General features: G+C 39.9%; 1 protein-coding gene across 4 annotated transcripts in view; it reads left to right on the top strand.

Annotated features, from left to right (window-relative positions):
• Nucleotides 1-20,058, top strand: part of RBMS3 (RNA binding motif single stranded interacting protein 3) — a 1,408,740-nt gene that overhangs the window by 700,576 nt on the left and 688,106 nt on the right. For 2 of the 4 annotated variants that reach the window (XM_066351338.1, XM_066351337.1), the window contains exon 1: nucleotides 7,672-8,373. The exons of 1 other annotated variant lie outside the window; for it this stretch is intronic. In XM_066351338.1, coding sequence (XP_066207435.1) covers nucleotides 8,299-8,373 — 75 coding nt within the window. In that variant the 5' untranslated portion in view covers nucleotides 7,672-8,298. Of the gene's footprint in view, nucleotides 1-7,671; nucleotides 8,374-20,058 lie in introns of those variants that run through there. One more of the 4 variants, XM_066351339.1, reaches the window with a different exon arrangement.

Here is a 20,058-nt window from a genome sequence, read left to right as displayed (position 1 = left end):
TTTATCAAAAAGAGAAGAAAAATCACCAATAACCCTATCGCAGAGAAACTATTCTGCGCTTCCTCTTTTGATGTATTTCTTCTATTCTCTTGTCTCTGTGTTTATATCTCATTGTTCAAAGCATATACAATATTGTGTTCTGGGTTTTTCCATTAGCTATTCAACTTAAGCATTTCCCAAATTGTTACACTTTTTCTAAGTATCATTTTAATGGTTGAATCAAATTATATAGTGAGTTTATTTAATAAATATCAAAGGACATTCAGGTTTTTTTCCAATTTCATATTAGTAAGCTTCTAATGATCTGTTTCAGATTCCTAGAACTAAAATTACTGGGTTACAAAACTGCGGATTTTAAGGCTATACATTTTGGTAAGCTGTATTACAAAGCATTATAGACACTCGTTAGGAATGTTAAAGGGTGCCCATTTCACTGACCTTCATTGCTGCCATATTCCTTTTATTTTATTAACCTGTTGTATATTCATCAGGGTTCTCCAAAGAAATGCAACCAGTAGCACAGAAATATTTCTTTTAAGGAATTGGCACATATGATTTTGGGGCTAGAAAAAAAAAATGCAGGGAAGACTTGATGTTGAGTCATGAGTCCAAAGGCAGTCTGAGACAGAACTTCTTTCTTCTTGAAAGATCTCAGTCTTTATTCTTCAGCCCTTGAACTGATTAAGCAAGGCCCACCCACAGTATGGAGAATAAGCTACTTTACTCAAAGTCTACCGATTTAAATGTTTATCACATCTAATGAATAACAACACTATTTAGACAAATGTTCAATCAAACGAGAGGGTATTATAGCTCAGCCACGCTGACACACAGCAATTCACCATCGTGCCTGTCATACAAACAGAGTTTATGCTATTTGGTGGAAGACCATGCTCTTCCTTTCCTGTTGTCTGTCTGTTCAACACCATCTGTTTCTGTGAAAACACAGAATTTATTTAAGATTTTTATGTGAACTGTAAGTTTTCTGTTTTAAACACAAAGATGATCAAATCCAACTTTGGTGTAAAGCATTTACAATCTCCATCAAATGCTGCTTAGGAAAAAGCCTAGGATTGGGTTTATACTGACGCGAGTCACAGATAGCCCTCAACCCATGAAACAACCGGGTGTGACCTTGGATAGGGTAGTTAAAACCCCTTTCTGTTTCCTCAACAGTCAAGTCTGAACAATCATACCTAATCTCCAGATGCTTTTGAGTTTTAACTAAGGAAGCACTTATACACACCTCCTCTGGCTTCTCCTATGTAAGTTTCAGCTCCTTTCCTCCTTCACTTCCTTTCCTCTCTTAGTCAACCCCCCACACAGTGTTCACTCCCAATAGTCAATGCAGAAAAACATTCCCCTCCTTTAAACACACAGGACTAGAGCAGTTCTCCCAGATAATTTAACAGTGTTGGCTTTTTGATTCTACGTCTTATTTCCCCATGTATGATTCAGAAAGTATCACACATTAATCACTGATAGATAAATGAGACGATTTAGGGGAACATTTTATTGATTCACTTAACAAACTTTTAAAAAATTGTGTATTACAAACCTGAGGACAGTTTAAAGTGCTGGGGGGGATATAACAGTGACATGATAGCTAAATTCTCTGCCATTGCTGTTCTTAGATATTAGAGGAGTGGGTGGGGGATACACAAACAAGAAAACCAACAAATAGAGACTAAAACTCCAAGTTCTGTCATATTAGGCAGGGTAGACTAAGTGATGCTGTGGTGAAGTGACCAAATCGCAACAGCATAATACAATAAAAGTTCATGTCTAGCTCGTGACAACAGTTGCTGGTCCACTTGACTATTCCAGGCAATTGTGTTCAGCCTTCCAAGATGAGTCCTCTATATCAGCAGGTCAGAGAAGGGTGGATTGGTGATATTAAACAGCAACAGTTTAACACTTTTACACATGTCACTTCTGCTTCATATTTCATTGGCTGTCCTAAGTCATGTGGCCATGCCTACTTTCAATGAAGAGAAGAAGTGTATCTTGGTAAGACTAGCGGTAAAGTATATAGAAAGTGAGAGTATATTAAGTATTTTATGCAAAGATAATAGAAACAAAATAAACCTGCTCTTTTATGTTCATTATTATTTAGAATTATAACAAAGTATGCATTTCAGAAAAAAACTGAGTCAACCTCAAGAAAATAACTTAATAACTTGCTACAAATTGATACTCAGATATGAGAAAACACATTAAAGTTATTTATAAATGGTCTATATTTGATAGATACTGAGTTGCTAAATCTAGTTGAGGACAAGGATGAGAATATTTATTTAGGTCTCCTGGATTATTTAGGCACATAGTATATGCTCAATAAAACTCTGTTGAAGTTAATAATGTTCATTGCTTTAAAATATTCTTGCTTTTACACTTGATAAATGCTTTTGAACCATAGTCCATTATAATTTTAGCCTGAAGCTTGAAATTTTCTTTCAAGGCCAATTTTTATTGTTTTTATTTACATTAATATTTTTGCATTCAATTACAATTTAAACTTGGACCAGACATGGTTCAGTCACTAGTCTCTTTTTTCTAATTTGTCTCAGGTAATTTCTTAAACGATTGGCCAGTATTCTGTAGGAAAAAAAAAGTTATATTATTACTTTAATATTGAAAACTGCAATCTACCATCTTGTTTTTCTTTTTTTAAATACCAACTTTTATGTATAATATTCATTTGGAAATTGCTATATTGATAAGGAATTCATAGACCTGTCTGGATAGCTCAGTTGGTTAGTGATATCCCTAAGTGCAGAAGTTGCCTGTTCAATCCCCAGTCAGATTGATGCTCCTGTCTTTCTCTATCTTCCTTCTTCTCTCACTAAAATCAATACATAAAAAATTAAAAAATAAAAGAAATTCACAAATTTGAATAAAGAAGGCAGAAAATGCCAAATTAAAAAATATTATAGGCATCATGAATGCCTTTTTTTTTTTTTTACAGAGACCAAGAGAATCAGAGAGAGGGATAGATAGGGACAGACAGGAATGGAGAGAGATGAGAAGCATCAGTTATTAGTTTTTTGTTGTGACACCTTAGTTGTTCATTGATTGCTTTCTCATATGTGCCTTGACCGTGGGGCTACAGCAGACTGAGTAACCCCTTGCTCAAGCCAGCGACCTTAGGTCCAAGTTGGTGAGCTTTGGCTCAAACCAGATGATCCCGCATTCAAACTGGTGACCTCGGGGTCTCGAACCTGGCTCCTCCGCATCCCAGTCCAATGCTCTATCCACTGTGCTACTGCCTGGTTGGGCATGAATGTCTTTTTAAAGACAGAATAATATATGTGCTTTCAAAGGTAGTACAATTATTTTTTCTTCTTATATCCCTTTTTCCTCCTTTGCTTTTGACTAAGTCTTCATAATTAAAAAAGATAAATCTCCCAGAGAGAGGACTCCGTTTTTCTGTGAGTGCACACACAGGTCAGGGGCAAAGGAGAAGAGCCTGCGTCTCTCCCCAGCTGACCCTCATCTCAGCACCTTTATTTCTCCACATCCGGATGGTGTGTCTGAGGCATTGCCTCATTCCTGTTCGCCAAAACTTGTCTAAAAGGAGAACCTTTCCGGCCTGGGCTGTGAGTCACGTGAATCTGTAAGAGTCCATGCCCTTTGCTGCAGTTTGCTGCTCTTGAATTTGTACCAAATTTGGTGGCTAGTTATAAAATGGGACACAGCTGGCTTCTGATTTAGAGAGTGCCTTAAACTAGTTACCTCCTACCTTAACTTGATCATTTAAATGGAAAGCAGGGCTGCTCCAACAGAGCAGACCTGATATGAAAACTATTTCTGACATGAGTATCTTTCCTCCAAAATTGCCATGGCTACTGGTATCGCTGAGGGGAAAAAAAAATTGTTTTTAAATAAATAAAACACAGGTTTTACACTTCTCACAAGGGGTAAAACCATCTTTGTGTTATCTAAGACAAGCTTTAAATGTTCAATGAATGGTTTCGGCTAATGACAATTGATGCACAGAACATATAACAGCAATCTAATAAAATAGAACAGCCTTTCAGAAAGTGGCAATTTGGGTAGAAATTGCTGATAGCATCAACACATGCTGGGGACCGTACGTGTAAGTGGGCAGCATGTCCCTTTCAGCGTGGGCTGAGAAGTTATTTTGTCTTTTATTTGTATATAAGACAGTATCATTTTCCCTTCAAGGAGTACAGAAATCACTTATTAATAAAAGAATACTGATGTCCTTTGTACAGAGCGGCAAAATTTGCAGAGGTAATCTACAATAGTATCCTGACCGCTCAGGTCTAGAATGGGGAGGACCCTCATTAGGTCACTTAGGAGGACAGCGATCTCTGTGGTTGAAGATGTCTAGATCTACAGTCTGAATAGTTGGACAGAGTCCTGACTGTTGACTATCAACAGTCTGTAACTTCGCTTTTCATACCAAGTTCTCGCCATGGCTTTTCCCATCTGGCTCCAGGGGACCTCTCCAGCATTACTGCTGATGTTTACAACCCGCTCGCTCCATTCCAGCCCTTGTACCATGCCTAGCACACGCCAGAGACTCGCTCTGGTTGCTAGGTGCTCTGTCTTTGCTGTTCCCTCTGCCTGGAATGCACTTCCCCCAGACGCAGGCTGACGGGTTTTTGTTTTTAAGCGGATCCAGTATGTTCCACAGCATTATAAACATGTCACATGTTTGTCTGGTGAATTCTCATGGTGACTGTATGAAGTGGGTGGTGACATTGGGTGGATGGGAACAAATGGGGCACGGTGATACATCAGAGGCAGGACTGGAACCAGGGCAGTTTGGGGGGGAGCCCAGGGTGGGGGTGACACTCTTCCATTAGTCACTGAGCTCCTCCTTGGAGAACATGTCTTACTGTCCTTTTTAAGGTGGAATTCCTGTGAGTCTGACCTTCTTTACTTACTTAGCTTTATGTTTTGTTTTGTTTTTTCTTTAGTGTGAGTGCGAGAGAGAGAAAGGGACAGACAGGGACAGTCAGACATGAAGAGAGAGAGATGAGAAGCATCAATTCTCCCTTGTGGCACCTTCATTGTTCATTGAGTGCTTTCTCATGTGCCTTGACCTGGGGTAGGGGTGCTCCAGCTGGACCAGTGACCCCTTGCTCAGGTCAGTGACCTTGGGCTCAAGCCAGTAACCTTGGGGTAAGGTCTATGATCCCATGCTCAAGCTGGCGACCCTGTGCTCAAGCTGGTGATCCCGTGCTCAAACTGGTGACCCTGCGCTCAAGCTGCTGAGCCCAGCTCAAGCTGGCAAACTTGGAGTTTTGAACCTGGGTCCTCAGCATCCCAGGCTGATGCTCTATCCACTGTGCCACTACCTGGTCAGGCTCAGCTTTGTGTTTTGTAGCAGCACTAAATGTCACCCGATCTTATGTTGTCTATTTACTAAATTTATTCCTTTGTTTATCTTCCCCACTAGAATACACACTCTACAAGGGAAGGGCCTTGTTCTGACCAGGGTATGACCACACCCCTGTACCCGGAAATGTACGGAAATGGACTGGAAAAAGGATATGAGTGGTGTTAGAATGATCAGGGTCATGATTTCTCATTCATCAAACATTTACAGAGCATCCATTTTACGCCAGACTCCAATAGGAAGGTGAACTAGAGTGATAGAAACTCCTACTTCCCTTTTGTTCCTGATGCTTTTAGAGCATCATAGAAGGGACATGTAATTAACAGGCAGTTACGCAGATTAAGCACAATATTAGGGCAAATACAGGGCAGCGGGGATGCAAGGGTTCAGGGAAAGCTACTGTGAGGGGGCTGAGAGCCGTGCTGAGACCTAAAAGATGGACTGAAGGGGAAGGGATGTGCAGGTGGGTTTGGGGAACTCTGGGCGGATGGAGTGACCCAGGCCCTGCGAGAGCACCTTCCGGTCTTAAAGGCAGTTGGGTGTGACTCGGGTGTAGAAAGTAAGGGGCGGAGTTTACCGTCTGAGTCTGGAGGTAAAAGTTGGGGTTTCAAGTGTCTTGAAAACTATTCCAGGAGTCAAAATTCGATTGCCCAAGCAAGAAGATGATACTGAAGAATTTTTAAATGAGTGGGATTTTTACTTAGTACCTGACTCCGTGTCCCACCTTCAGCCAGATAAGTTGTCAGTATTTCCATTTTCCAGATGGAACAACTGAGGCCCAGAGTAACCCCTGTAAACATCAGCAGAGTTGACTTCATTCCCTCATTCACAGGGCTGTCAGGGCTCCTAGCTCCTACCCCTCCCACCCTCTCTCCTTCCTCCCGATTGTTGTTCTTGTCAAACGTCAGACATAAAAACTATTTACTCACCACCCGTGTCTTTCTCCAAGGAACACGCATGCCCTCACCCAGCTTCCAGAAACCAGACCCTCAGAGCGGAAGCCAGTGGCCTCAGGGATGGTGGGGCTTGCTTGTGGATGGACACCATATTGTGCGTTGGGCCCGACTTCTCTGTTCTTGACTAGCACACTGGAATTGTACCAGGAACTTTCTGTCTGAATAGGCGACTCCGGGCCGGGAGAACAGAGCCGACTTGACAAAGTGGAGAGCAGCTTAGTGTTGGCCTGCCCACGCTTTGGGCATGCGTGAGCACTCCCAGCAAAACACAGCTGGCGAGGCTAATTTTAGCCCTGCCAGCCTTGAAAAGGGACCCTTTAAGGAAATATATTTTCTCGGAAACAATTTGTATTATAATGCAGCAGCTGATGGACATGTTAGAATATTACTTACTATTGGTGTGTGGGGGGGGGGAGGGGAAGAACTACTGTCAAGTAATTATGATTTTGGTTATTTTTGTGTGTGTGTGATATCAATTAAGCAATTAGAGCATCCATGATCAAAATAATCATAAAGAGACAATGAGAGAAACAGTGCTTTTATTTGTAAAGAAGTTCCTAAAGCTGAGGGGACATCTCTTCTGAAATTTACAGATTGACTGTAATGAGAAGAATGATTATTTCTGCTGTGATAAGTTGGTCACTGTGATCTGTGATGCGTGGCTTGTTAACAGTCGTCCTGGTAGTTGACTCGAAATTTCCTCAATATTTAGCATCTTCCACGTCCTCCAAGAAGTAAAACGTTAGTTTCTAAACCAGGTCTTGGATTCGTCTGGCTCCAGCGCGTTAACAGGTTTTGAAAGCGTCTGGGACACACTTTTTGCATTTTAACCAGCCAAGGTTAGTCCCTCTTCCCTTGATTTCTGCCCCCACCCTTCTCTCCCTTCCTCCCTCCGTCCTCTCCTCCCTCCCGCGGCGGCGGTCTTCGGTGTTTTGTTTAGCCGTGTGGCTTACCTTTAAACTTGGCACGGGCAGGAAAGAAGGCAGCTCTTCTGTGTGGAGTAGATGGAGGGAAGGATAAGAAAGAATCCACCACCCGCATCCGAGTTCCCCGGTTCAGTTCCAGGAACGGCAGCTTCGCTGCAAAAAATCGCCCTGCTATTCGAGATAGCCAGCAGAGGGAATCGGAACTTTGCTTGCAGCAGGGGTTGAAGCAGCCTTTTTTTTTTTTTTTTTTTTTTTTTCTTCTTGGAGGAAATACTGCAGCCTTCTGGACAGCGTATGCTGCTCCCCGGAGAGGCTCTCTCGGTTCCACCCACCGGCTGGAAGGAGGGGAAGTGAATGAAAGGACAGGACAAGCCCCGATCACCATGTCACTCTGGGAGGGAGACAGCAGCAACTAAGCTGTGCAAGGTTTTTTTTTTTTTTTTTCTTTTTTCCTTTTTCTTTTCCCCTTTCGTTTTCTTTCTTTTTTCCCCCTCTGTTTTCTTTTTCTTCTTTCTTTCTCTTTCTTTCTTCCTCTTTCTTTCTGTGTATTTGCTTTTGCTTTAAGGTGAGGAAAGAGACAAACAGGAGACAGGAAGCTGATCTGCAAGGATTCGGAGTTACCCTGAAAGGACTTTGATTTTTTTTTTTTTTTTCCCTTTACAAACGCTGGCAATTGACATCACTACAGACAGCCTGGTAGAGAACAAACTGCCTCATCCCAAGTGGACCCCGGCAGCAGGGAAAGGCAGACAAGATCTGGAAAAGCTGTGTGTGGGTTTTTTTGTGTGTGTTTTTCCTACCGATCCCCATCTCCTGTTGTTTTTTTTTTTTTTTTTTTTTTTCTTTTTTTTTCTTTTTCTTTTTTGGTGTGTTTCTTTTTTATATTCTTGCCGTGTTGGAACTAGCGAGTGGTGGAAGACGAGGACTCTCGGAAGCCTCATCCGTCATCCGGACTGTCAGGAATAGTGGTTTAAGAGGAAGCTCGGCCTGGGGCACTATACCCTGTCATCCAGTTCCCTGCCTCGGAGATAAAGATTCCAGCTACATGGGCAAACGCCTGGATCAGCCACAAATGTACCCCCAGTACACTTACTACTACCCTCATTATCTCCAAACCAAGGTATGGCTCGACCCACAGTCTGGCAATCAGTGTGGTATATCCTTCTGCACTTGGGATGGGAAACAGACAGGCATGTGAATTATTATTTAAACTCCCCCCCCCCCATCACTTCTTCCTGCTTCTTTGAAATTAGTAACATACCAACGGAGTTAATGAGGCAGCCGCAGAGACTATAAGAAGAAAGGAAGCCCCGGAATCGTGGCTTTCTCTTTAAGGAGAGATAATAGTTTCACTCTGAGTTCCTTTGTTGTTATTTGGCAGCGTGAATGTTCCTGGTATCTGTAAAGTCCTTTGCAAGAGGGGCAGGGTTGTTAGAAAGGAGATTCCCAACTGTGATTATCAGGCATAAGAATACAATTTCAGGGGCTTTTCTGGTGAGCTTTTTTCTTTGTTTGTGACTCTTAAGAAGGGTTTTCCCCACTGGATAGGACACGCCAGGGTGGGGGCAACTCAAACTTTTAATCGCTGAGTATAGAATAAAAGGAGGGTGTGGAAGGTATAAGACAGTTAACTAAAGTCTCTTGGAGTTTGTTTGGGTGTATTTTTTTTTATTTGCTTTACGTGTTTTATTTCCGGTGGAGGGTGATCACGATGCTAGAGACTGAATTGTGGAGCTTTGACGGTAGATGTTCTTGAGTTTTAGAAGCTCTGTTTGTCTGTGTCGGCTGCCGCCAGAAGGCCTGGGTCTTGAAACGGTATGAAATGTAACTGCAGGTAATTGGACATGAATTGGTTAAATACTTCAGGCTTTATGTGTGTGCTCAAATGATCATTAGGGTGCCAGCGGCAAGCCCATGTAACTAAGCAGTGGGCAGTGCCAACCATGAACTTTATCCTGCAGTTCACACATGAAGGACTCTCAGGTGTGATATCACTGCTACAATTTGTCAATTCAATTGAACTGGATTTGGGGGAGGAAATGTTGGGAGAGTCCCCACCTTGAATGCATAGATTATATTGCTTTACAGATGCTCTTACTTTGTATTGCATTAGCCGGGCTCCACAATCTTCTTAATAGATAAATATGCCGAGAGTGAACAAGGCGTGCCTGAGTGATCTGCGCTGTCACCAGGACGCCTTGATGTGATTAGGTTTTGGTAATTCATTGCTGGAGTTATCTCTCATTTATTCTGTCTCATCAAACAATGCCTATTTGTGAACCAGGCCAGGCAGCAGGCTTTCAATGTTATATTAAAGATTATTGCTTTTTTCTTTTCTTTTTCCGTCTCTCTATGCTTCGCCCTGCCCCTCCAAGGTCAACTCACATTGCTTTTTGCCTTTGTGAGCATTTAGTTTGTGCTGCTGCTGCTTAAATAGACCAGCCCCTCTGCTCCACTGCCTGGAGTTTTAACTCTTTGGGGATTGGGAGGAGAACACCTCCGGCCTTCCTTGAGGAAATGGCAAAGCAAGGACAAGTTAAAAAGGGGAAATTTATAGTCATTTCTCATCCCCTAAAGAAACAAAAAACAGCAAACTCAAAGGTTACGTGAAAAATATCGGACATTCCATCCCTTTTACTCATTTGGCTAAATTTTTCCAAATGTTTCAAAATCCACGCTCTCTTTTTGGACCTTGTTTTCCGTGATGAAGTAGCTTCAGAAAAGAAACTTTAGAGTGAAATGAATGGAATAACAGCTTTTCTGCTTGAGATTTCTGTTAACCTATTACTGGCAGGAAATAATGTCATGCACATTACATTAAAGACACAGGATGCTGGATGAACCACACTGGTGGAAAGTGTGTGTGTGTGAGTGTGTGTGTGTGTGTGTGTGTGTGTGTGTGTGAGAGAGAGAGAGAGAGAGAGAGAGAGAGAGAGATTGGGGTAAAGGGGAAAGTGGAGTGGTGAGGGGAGAGAGAAGAGCCTGAAAAAATACAGAGAGTTTTTTTAAAGCTGTTTTGGGGTCCCACGTAGTTTAGTGTTGTGTAGACAGGCAGCATCTGGATCTTGTTACTTTCAAGCTAGTCAGAGCCATCAACTTCTGGAACATTTTTAAAGAAGTTAGATGCATTAGGCAACCTAAGTTGATATTGGGGTAATCAGATCAGGGTGGTAGGGAATAGAAGATCAGCTACTTTGGCTATCATGGTAGTTCGTATTGATTATTATGTCGTAAAATTTCGACAGTGCTGTGAAGTTGTCGAATATTGTTACGGCGGCTCCGAAATGACAGACATTAATAACATTCCTGGAAGCTGAAGATGTGAAAACGTGCCCTGTTTTGAAACTTGGTCGCACAGGAACGGGAGGAAGGGTCAATGGGCATTTGTATTTTAAAAGGTGGAGACTTACTGACAGTGTGAATACTACATTAAAAAAAAGTTCTGTCATGCTCCAGGATGCATGGAAACCACTGGGGGATTTCAGGAATAGTTTTTGCCCTTTTTACACTAATATCTCAAAATATAACCAATAATTTTGAAGGACGTATGTGCTAATATTTATTTGTAAATCTAGATGACATTCATAAAATCCACTGTGATTTGGCTTGTAGTTATAATCCTATTTTAAAATTAAAGCTCTTTCAAATGATGCTGCTATGTAAAGAATACTTACGGTTGATACAGTTAGAAATCTATGGTTAACAACAAAAATCATCCTCTGGTGACATACCTTCAACTGTTCTCTAAACTCTGTTGTTTTCCACTAATCTACAAAAGCTCTTTGTTGACATTAGTTTTGGGTGGAGAATCTTCATGGGATTTTAAAGACCTGAAATGTTTATTGTATTCATTCAGAAATTAGAAAAATGTTGAACTTTCTCTTTCTGCTTAAATATGGGAATTCAATACAGCTGCTATTTTCTTATGATAAGGTAAAATGAAAATGGGATTTTTAAATAAATGCCAATGTTTTCCATTTCCTCAAATGTAATTAACATTCAAGAAAACTTGTGACACTTCTCTGCCTTCTCTGCTCCGCTTAGTTTTATTACGTCGAAACCAACCTCTTAACTTTTTTGCTTAAACAATTTTAAAAATAGAGATAAGATATTTATATTTTGTCCCTTTGAATAATCTTCCAGATGCTTCAAATGTTTTATTAGGGAATTTTACATGTAAGTCAAATGACATGAAAACCTAGTGGCTGACTTCTAGCTATAGCTTGTAGCAATATTGTTACAGTATACTCATTCTCCCAGACCTCACATTAGAAGTTGTCATTTGTTAATTTTCTTTTAATCAATGTTTTTTTTTTCCTACCAAGAGAAGCAATTTTGACAGAGAATATTGCTTTTGATTAAGAAGTATTGAAGAAATGTTCAGAAATTTGGTGATATGTCATAATATTTAAATAAGAGACATAACTGGATTAAAAAGCATGAGTTTCAAGAGAAATTGGGTGTTGGGAATCCACCCAGAATAATCAGCAGACCTTAAAGAAAGGGGACAAAAAAAAAATGTGTTCATTAGCTTTGTGATAATTTACATAATTATGTTTGATTGAGTTGTAACCTAATATTTCTCAAGAATTTTGCCACAGCCCATTCAAAGCACCTGACCTGTTGCTATTGGATTTTGAGATTCAGGGTAAATTTCAGTCTGAATTTGAATGATATTTTGGGGGGAGGGAGGATTCTTAGAAAACAAACTATTTAAACTAGAAACGCTAAAAAGAGGAAAACTCGGTCACATCCTGGTGAATCGATATTTTGCCGATGAGAAATAGGTATTTCTCTCCTATGTATGTGATAGTTAGAAAACTTTAGTCATCTTCATAAAACTTTAGAATTTGCACAAATACACGCAGCAAAGCTCGTGTTACCTCCTTTTCCACACCCTTACCGGTTCACTGTGTTTCCACCAATCCAGGACATAGTTGTGTAATCACGTTGCTCCTACATCAGTCAACTGCATTCCCATCTGCTTCCCCAGAAGATCTTGAAGCAAAGGGTTCAGACGATGGGACCCTGACAGAGTTTCTCTGGCTGGTGATACTCGGACTGTGTTCAGAGCCTGGTGTGAAGTTGGGGTCAGGTGTAAGGAGTCATTCATCAACGGCACACCGATTTCAGGCTGAATTTCCAACCATCTGCAGCCTGGACTGCCGCCCATCTCTAAAGTCTAGCTGGAGCCCAGTGGATTGTACCCCAGAAAGAGCAAACACTTGGAAACACAAGGGCTGAAAAGCAGCAAAGGAAGAGAGACTCGTGGGGGGCAAAGGCTGTTCTTAAAGATGTGAGTGTACAGATCCTTCAGAAACAAAACAACCCCTTAACACACTTCTTGCACATGAAAATGCAGAAAATCTTGCCGAGGGAGGGAATGAGTTTAGAATTTCCTTAGTACTTCCTGCCCAGATCTGCACTGATAGCCAGAGTTGGTAACTTGCCAGTTTCAAACAGCCTTGAAAACTCCCAAGTTCTGTTTTCCTTTGAAAGGCTGATACGTACAAAACTGGTTTTCTCAAAACCTTTCAGCGATTGAAATTTTAGGTACAACTCCAAATATTTCTTTCGCTTCAGGGATGTAATACGATAGCACGAAACTATGACAAATCGCGCTTGCCTCCTTTTAGAATGGATACAATTTTAATTATTTTTAATAAGAGAAAAATGGAAACAAGGGGCCACCCCTTCCTTTTTCCTTGTTTTTCTTCCTTCTTTTCTCCTTGTTTTTCTTCCTTCTTTTCTCCCCACATCTTTATTGTCGTTGAAGTTGTCTTATCTTTTCTGTAATGCAGTCATTGTTTTCACAACACTAAGTTTTAGTGCCTACTTAAAAAAAAGTAGAAAGTGAAAAAGCTCACGTTTTCCTTTTCTCTAGAATAAGTGCAAACTTAAGGGGGACACTACGTACATTTCTCTTAACAAGACCTTTCTAACACATTTTATTCTTTCACTTTCTCTCAATTTGGAAAGAGGAGAACAGAATTCTAACACACAATTATTTCCATGAAGTAATAAAATCTATGTGAGGGTTGGAGGTTGGAGTGATTTTTCAGGGAAGGAGGCAAAAGAGGAGAAGAGAAGATGTTAAGTTCATCTCAGGTCCTTCTGGCTCCAGGAATTCTGGAAGGCTTCATTTTGCACTAATATGATTTTACACAATTCTTTCTGACATTATCAGACTTTTTTTCTTGGCAGCGAGAGGGCTCAGTCAAATTATGCCCACTCCAAATTCTAAGAAAACCAGTCTTTTCCTTTAAAAGAAAATCTTTTTCGTGTTGGACTTCTTTAGAGTAAATGGTTGATGTTTATCCAAAATTGGCTTCAAGTACTACATTAAAATTGTGTTTTGTAACAGTCTCATAAGCCACAGCTGTATGTGATTAAATAGTGTAATATCAAAAGCATGTGAGAATAGACATTTTTATGCTATAGCTGTTGCACAGCAAGAGTGCAGATGGACCAGAAGGAAGACCAAGAGCTAAAATATATATTTATGTGTTGTTGAGGATGGATGCTGCTGGTTTGTTTTTTTTCAGTAGTTGGACAATGTTGAACTTCTTCGGATATGATTAAAAAAATATACTTTCTTCAAATATAATACTAATTTCTATTTTAAATATGGAATGCCACTGAATTAGAAAACAAATAGTTCCAAATGGGTCTGAAAGCAGCATAAATAGAGATATCAGAAGCATTCCCACGGAGCACACATTCAAAGAACGAAATTGTCTCATTTCTGTTTTGAAATTATGAATGTTTTTCTTCTCTGCTTTTTTACTACTTCCTGTGGAGCTATTGTGAGAAGCACGTCAGGCCGTGAATCCGGAATCAAAAGAGGGATAGGTAGTAAAAATCACCAACTTTGAGTAAAATGGGCGGTATACTTCTTTTTCAAGATATTTGAAAACATGATTATTGGTTTTGTGTGAACGTTGCTTGTTACTTATTTATTTATGTCAGTGTTAATACTTGCAGAGTTACACAAGGAGACACAACTTTTTCTTCTATTTCTTTGGCAAGAATGTTGTAGTAGAGAGGTTTCTATTTCTTACGGGATACTTTTAATTACAATTTCTGAAAATAATACTTGTTCATGAAAACTATAACCTTTAGGGCTGCTACAGGACTGCTGATACTAATAAAAATTTTATTAATAAGACATTGTTTTCAGTGTCTTTGGAAAGCCTATGGAGTTGGCTATTGGCTTTCAAATTTCAGACACTAAAAAACACTTTTAAAGTGGTTAAAAAGAAGGGTGGACAGAGGTAAGTTGGATCCTGTTTGTGTTTTTAATTTTTCTTTTTCAAGTTGACAGAGAATTGGTTCCCATTAAATTTTTTTTTTTAATATAGATTTATTAGTCAGGAAATGTATACCATGTGGAATCAGATATCTGGATAAAGTTTTATAATTCAGAACATTAATCTCTAATAGACATCAAATTTCAAGAGCATGGGTAATAAATTATAAGACATGGATTCTGTTTTACACTGGGAGGAATTCTCTGATTGGTGTGTCTATGAATTGGTTTCTAGGTCAAGTTCTCTAAGACCGCTTCCAGGTTTAGCATTTGTGACTCTCACTTTGAGATAGACGAGCCTGCTTTGATTAGTAGGTATGGGGAGATGACCTGCGTTTTGTGACATTGATGAGTTTTTGCTCGGGTCCCCAATGCTTTCTACAGAGCAGATCAAATGCTGCTTTGTCGACTCTGGTGATTTGACAAATATAACAGTCTGCACCCTTCACCACATCTAAATCCAGTGCATGGAGAGAGACACATCCATCACTGGGGAATGGGTGGGGTAGAGTTCTCAGGGGTGGGGCACAATGACAGGCATCATTTAATCATTATCATTGCTGGATTGGTTGTGGTGGTAACTTTTCTCTTTGAGTGAGTGAAATTAGCGCTTACCAAAAAATTAATAGTGGCAGTGTGATGCTTACTCTTCCTCATTTGACTTTCTCTCTACAGGTGGCATAAGAGTTGAAAGTGCGTAGGTTCGGCTAAAACAGTTAAGGTAATGAAGGAAACAGGATTGGCTCATTAATATCCTAACAGCCCTAGTTTCATGAATGAATCTAGGAGCTAGTGTAAATATGGAAATAACAATTGATAGATGGAATACTGTTTTGGCTGCAGTTTGCCAAACCTTCAAATTCCTGAATTACTTTATGGTAGCCTTTAAACCATGGGGAAGAAACACTATAGTAACCATAGTGTATGGTATTGTAGGAGGAAAACATTAACATCTCCAGGACATAGAAACAAGAGCGTTCTCTTTTTCTCTCTATCTTGCTAGGTACTCTTTTGGTTCCACCTGGAAGCCACTGTTAGCTGAATTAATGGAAGTAAATGGAACTGTGAATTTGGCTTTTATGAATGATAAACAAACAGAAAAAAAAATACAGTAGATTGCATACACAGTCAAGGCAACCATGATAATGTCCTTTCCCATTGTGTGAAAAGTAAAAGTGTAATAGAAGAAAAATAAATCTTAGGATATCATAAAAATTGGTAGCAATCATTTTAAGAATTGATTTTTAATTTGTTTCTGAATAAGCTTTCTCATCATTATATTGTAGGGTTTAGAAATTTGTATATATGGCATTCAATATGTTAGAAGCAGATGATCTCTTGGTTGTCTCCTTCTTAGCTGACAGTTTTCAAGATGAATATGGATCACGCATAGAATTTAACGAGGACTTTTGAGAAGTCTTCCTATTTTTATCTAGTGTTCTGCCATCTATTTATCTTAGTTAAATTGCTGATTGATGACAATTTAATGGAAAGGGAAATGGAAAACAGAATGCTAACTATCTGGTTTTCTGGAACTGGTTAAGATACCTTAAAAGCTTTTCTTATGTATGCAAGTCACATTGGAAGCTCTTATCGATGTCTGTAAACTCTCATGTTGCCCCTTTTAAAACTTATCATTCACACAAATTGGATGGTGGCACCCTGAAGATACCTTAAAGCCAAGGTTGCTTAAAATTCAGGCAAATATACTTTTAAACTCCCAAAGACCTTTGAGTAGATGAAGTATTTAAGGAAGTGTATATAAAGCTTGAAATTCAATTTCAGAGACTGTTTTCCAAGGTACTACACCCTCCCCCCATATGATGGTATGTTTAATTTTTTCTTAAGAGATGAGAAGTACCTCCACCTTTTTTGTTGTTGTTAACTTGGTGCTATTTCCTTGCAAAGTTGTGACAGCTTCTGGATTGACCTTGCTTTTGGCTTTCACCCCCCAAGACTCTCGTCCTATGCTATGCACACCAGTTCAGACTGCACTTTCTGTTTTTTTAAATTTGCTTAATTGATTTTAGCCAAAGAGGAAAGAAGAGAGTGAGAGACAGGAATATAGATCTGTTCCCGTATGTACCCTAACTGGGGATTGAACGTGCAACTTCTGTGCTTTGGGACGATGCTCTAACCAACTGAACTATCCTACCAGAACTCAGACAATATTTTTAACTAAGGAAGTCGTGTTTTGATCTAAGGTAGGCAAGGAATTTCAAAAACAATGCAATTTTGATTTTTTTTTAATTTCTCAATTCCTAAAAGTAAGCCATGCCTTTAAACTTTATTATTCAACTCTCAGGACAACTTGACTTCATGTTAGCAATGGGAAGTTTTTCCTTTCTGGTTTGTTCTTGTTTTTTTAATTTAACTTTGTTGATAAGCTAAAAGAAGTGATTTAAAAAAATAAGAAGTCAGAGGGAGTATGTCAATGAAAACAGAGGAATTTTTCTCCAAGTTTAATGACTTCCTTTACCAGTGGAAGAAGTCAAGTACTCCATGTTTTCTGGATACTTTTGGAAGCCCCTATCTCACATTCTAAGAAGCCTATTAAACTACACTTGCATTCCACACTTCAAATTCAATTTTCTTTTGCACTAAAGCAGGGATGGGCAATCTTTTGAGCTTGGTATGTCAAAATTCGCCAAAAAACGGAGCATAACTTGGGTGGTGTGTCACTTCAAGAAAAAAACCATAATTTCGTGATATTTATAGTTTAAATAACAAAAATGTATAATTGTAATATATAACTGTATTTAATAAACCAAAAACTAATTATTTAACTTACCTGCTTAGTCACTTCACTTCTTTGTTCATCTGTCAGTTGGTTTCTTTTGTTGGTCTTGATATTATTTAACTTGTGTGGGGTGCCATGAACTAAGATAAGTGAGGGGGAGGAGGAATTCTTTAACTAATATGCAGGGTTAGTTCCTGCATATTAGTGACTTTTTTGTTGCTGAATTTCATTGGCTAAATCTTCAATTGAAGGCTGGTATTTTGTACACTTCAAGCCCAAGCAAGTGCTACTAACTTCATCTGTCAATCTGTTTCTTTTGTTGGTTTTGATATTATTTAACGCTGAGAATAAGATCTCACAACAGTACGTAGAGGGGAAAATTGTGAGTAAAGCCATTGCTATATTTTTCAGGGTGATAAAAGTGTCTGATAATCGGTTCCAGGCACTCTAAATTTCCTGTTCATAGTAGCACTCCTCTTGATTCTCCAAGTAGCACATTCCCAGATTCTCAAGCTTTGACCTCAAGTCGACAAACACCTGAGCCCAGATGCTGTCTTGAAATTCTGCAAGTTGCATCTTATGTAAATTATTTAACTTACCTGCTTAGTCACTTCACTTCTTTGTTCATCTGTCAGTTGGTTTCTTTTGTTGGTCTTGATATTATTTAACTTGTGTGGGGTGCCATAAACTAAGATAAGTGAGGGGGAGGAGCCCAGTGAGATAACTGAGCCCAGATGCTGTCTTGAAATTCTGCAAGTTGCATCTTATGTAAATTAAGATGGTTGCCATTATTTCTAATGGTGGGAAATAGCACCCATAGCACAGGCCCTCGCCTCTCCCAGCCTCTCCCTCACTTATCTCAGTAATGAAGGTCAATTAGAAATCCACTACACCCCAGAACAGTAGATTGGATGATGGTTGCTGTGGTTACGTGCTTCCTGGTAATGGTGATCACAGGGCCCCCAGAGATGCGTCCCTCGCGGCATTCCACTGCTCCCTGCTCCACTGGCCGGAAGTGAGGTCAAAGATCCCCTAATGGCCTAACCGGAAGTCCCAGAACTAGACACTCTGTGCCGGAGTTCTGTTGTTGTGGCCTACAGACCTCTGGCACAGAGTGTCTACACTACAGCAAATGTTTAAACCTCGGCTACTGCATCTGGCCGTGCAGGAGCCGAGGATGAAACGTCCTTCTCGGCATGCGGCCCCATACTTCTCTGGTATGCAGCCACATGTAGCCACGTGTCATCAAAAATGGCTACATGTGTCGGTGCTGACACACGTGTCATAGGTTCGCCATCACGGCACTAAAATATTGTTTTTATAATTTTGCTGCCAAACTCTGGGTGAAAGTAAATTCATTTATGTGTGCCTATAAACTTTGGGCCATCATCTTGCATATATAGGTGTTCTTACAAAGTGAAAAAAAAAAATTATAACCTACAGATCCTCTTGAGGTACCAAAAAAGATTATCAGAGAACTAAGTAAAATGATGAATAACGTTGATAATGCATTAGGTTTAGTAGATATGCAAACAAGTGTTTATTTGTTTCAGTTTTTATTTTAGTTTGAAGACAATATTTTTTTTTCACTTGTCTGTGATTTTGTGTGTCCCTACAGCAGCCAGAGAGCAGAAAAAGCTGGCCATCTCTCTACCTATTGTGGCCATTTGGCATTCAAGATATCTCTGTAGCTTAGTAATCCCAAATTTCCGGGGCGGAGCACATGGGAGAACAGCAGAGCATATCGGAAAATGTCATTAACATTCTTTGGCTAAACTATGTCGAAAGCAGACACATTGGATTGACCTTTGGCAGCGAAAGCAACTGAGAGTTCCCGATCTGGGTGCCAGGTTCACAGAATTTTTTCATTGTGCAACTGTTGGGATTGTTTACCAATTGGAAAGAGAAAAAGAAGTTGAATGTAACAGGTGTTTCCCTGGGCTCCCAGCTTAGGGGTACAAGCAGGAGGCAAATCAATGGCACAATATTTATTTTATGGCATAATCTTTCTAAATCCTTCTCTCTCTAAGTGGGGTCATGGGTTTATTACGTGTGTTAAAACTGCCACCTCCTACTGATCCTCATTGTGCATGGTTATTCACCTGCGATAATTTCTCTTGGTTACCCATAGGACCCACTCAGCCCTCCAGACTCTGTGTGCTTCTTAAAGAGCACATGTCTCTTGTATATGTATGCACACTCAAACCAGACTCATCATTGCCCTCATGAGTGGTTGGGCACCCTGAAGCTACTGCTTTTCTAGCCTTGAAGCCCAGCATGTGGCTTTCTTCATTCTTATTGTTCCAGTCACTCAAGGAAAACAGGATCCCGAGCCCAATGCATGGCCATCTCTTTCTATCTTAATCCAGAAGGAGTTTGCTGTGACTCTCTGGGGATCCATACATATGCCCATACCTGAAAATTCCTTCCTTCCTGCCCCCCATCTTGGAGGGAGAATTCTCATAACCATGCAGTGTTTTGATTCTTCATCTAATTACTCAATTTTTCTTCCCAGTCTGCTAGCCAGATTTCACTGAATTTCATCAGCAAATTCAGTGCATCGGCTCTGACTTAGATCTCTTATCCATAAAATACATACTCACACGTACACACTTCTGGAAACATGAAGGATTATTTCAGTGGATCTGATTTTCTCCAAGACTAAAATGACTACAGAGAAATGTGGAGGGGCGGAGTGGTCTTAAGGAGACATATATTTGTTCTTTCCAGTTCTAATACAGTTTTTCTTTCTGGTA

The sequence above is a fragment of the Saccopteryx leptura genome, chromosome 10 (assembly GCF_036850995.1).
Source record: "Saccopteryx leptura isolate mSacLep1 chromosome 10, mSacLep1_pri_phased_curated, whole genome shotgun sequence".
NCBI classification, from domain to species: Eukaryota; Metazoa; Chordata; class Mammalia; order Chiroptera; family Emballonuridae; genus Saccopteryx; species Saccopteryx leptura.
This window is presented reverse-complemented; position numbering and strand designations above follow the sequence as displayed.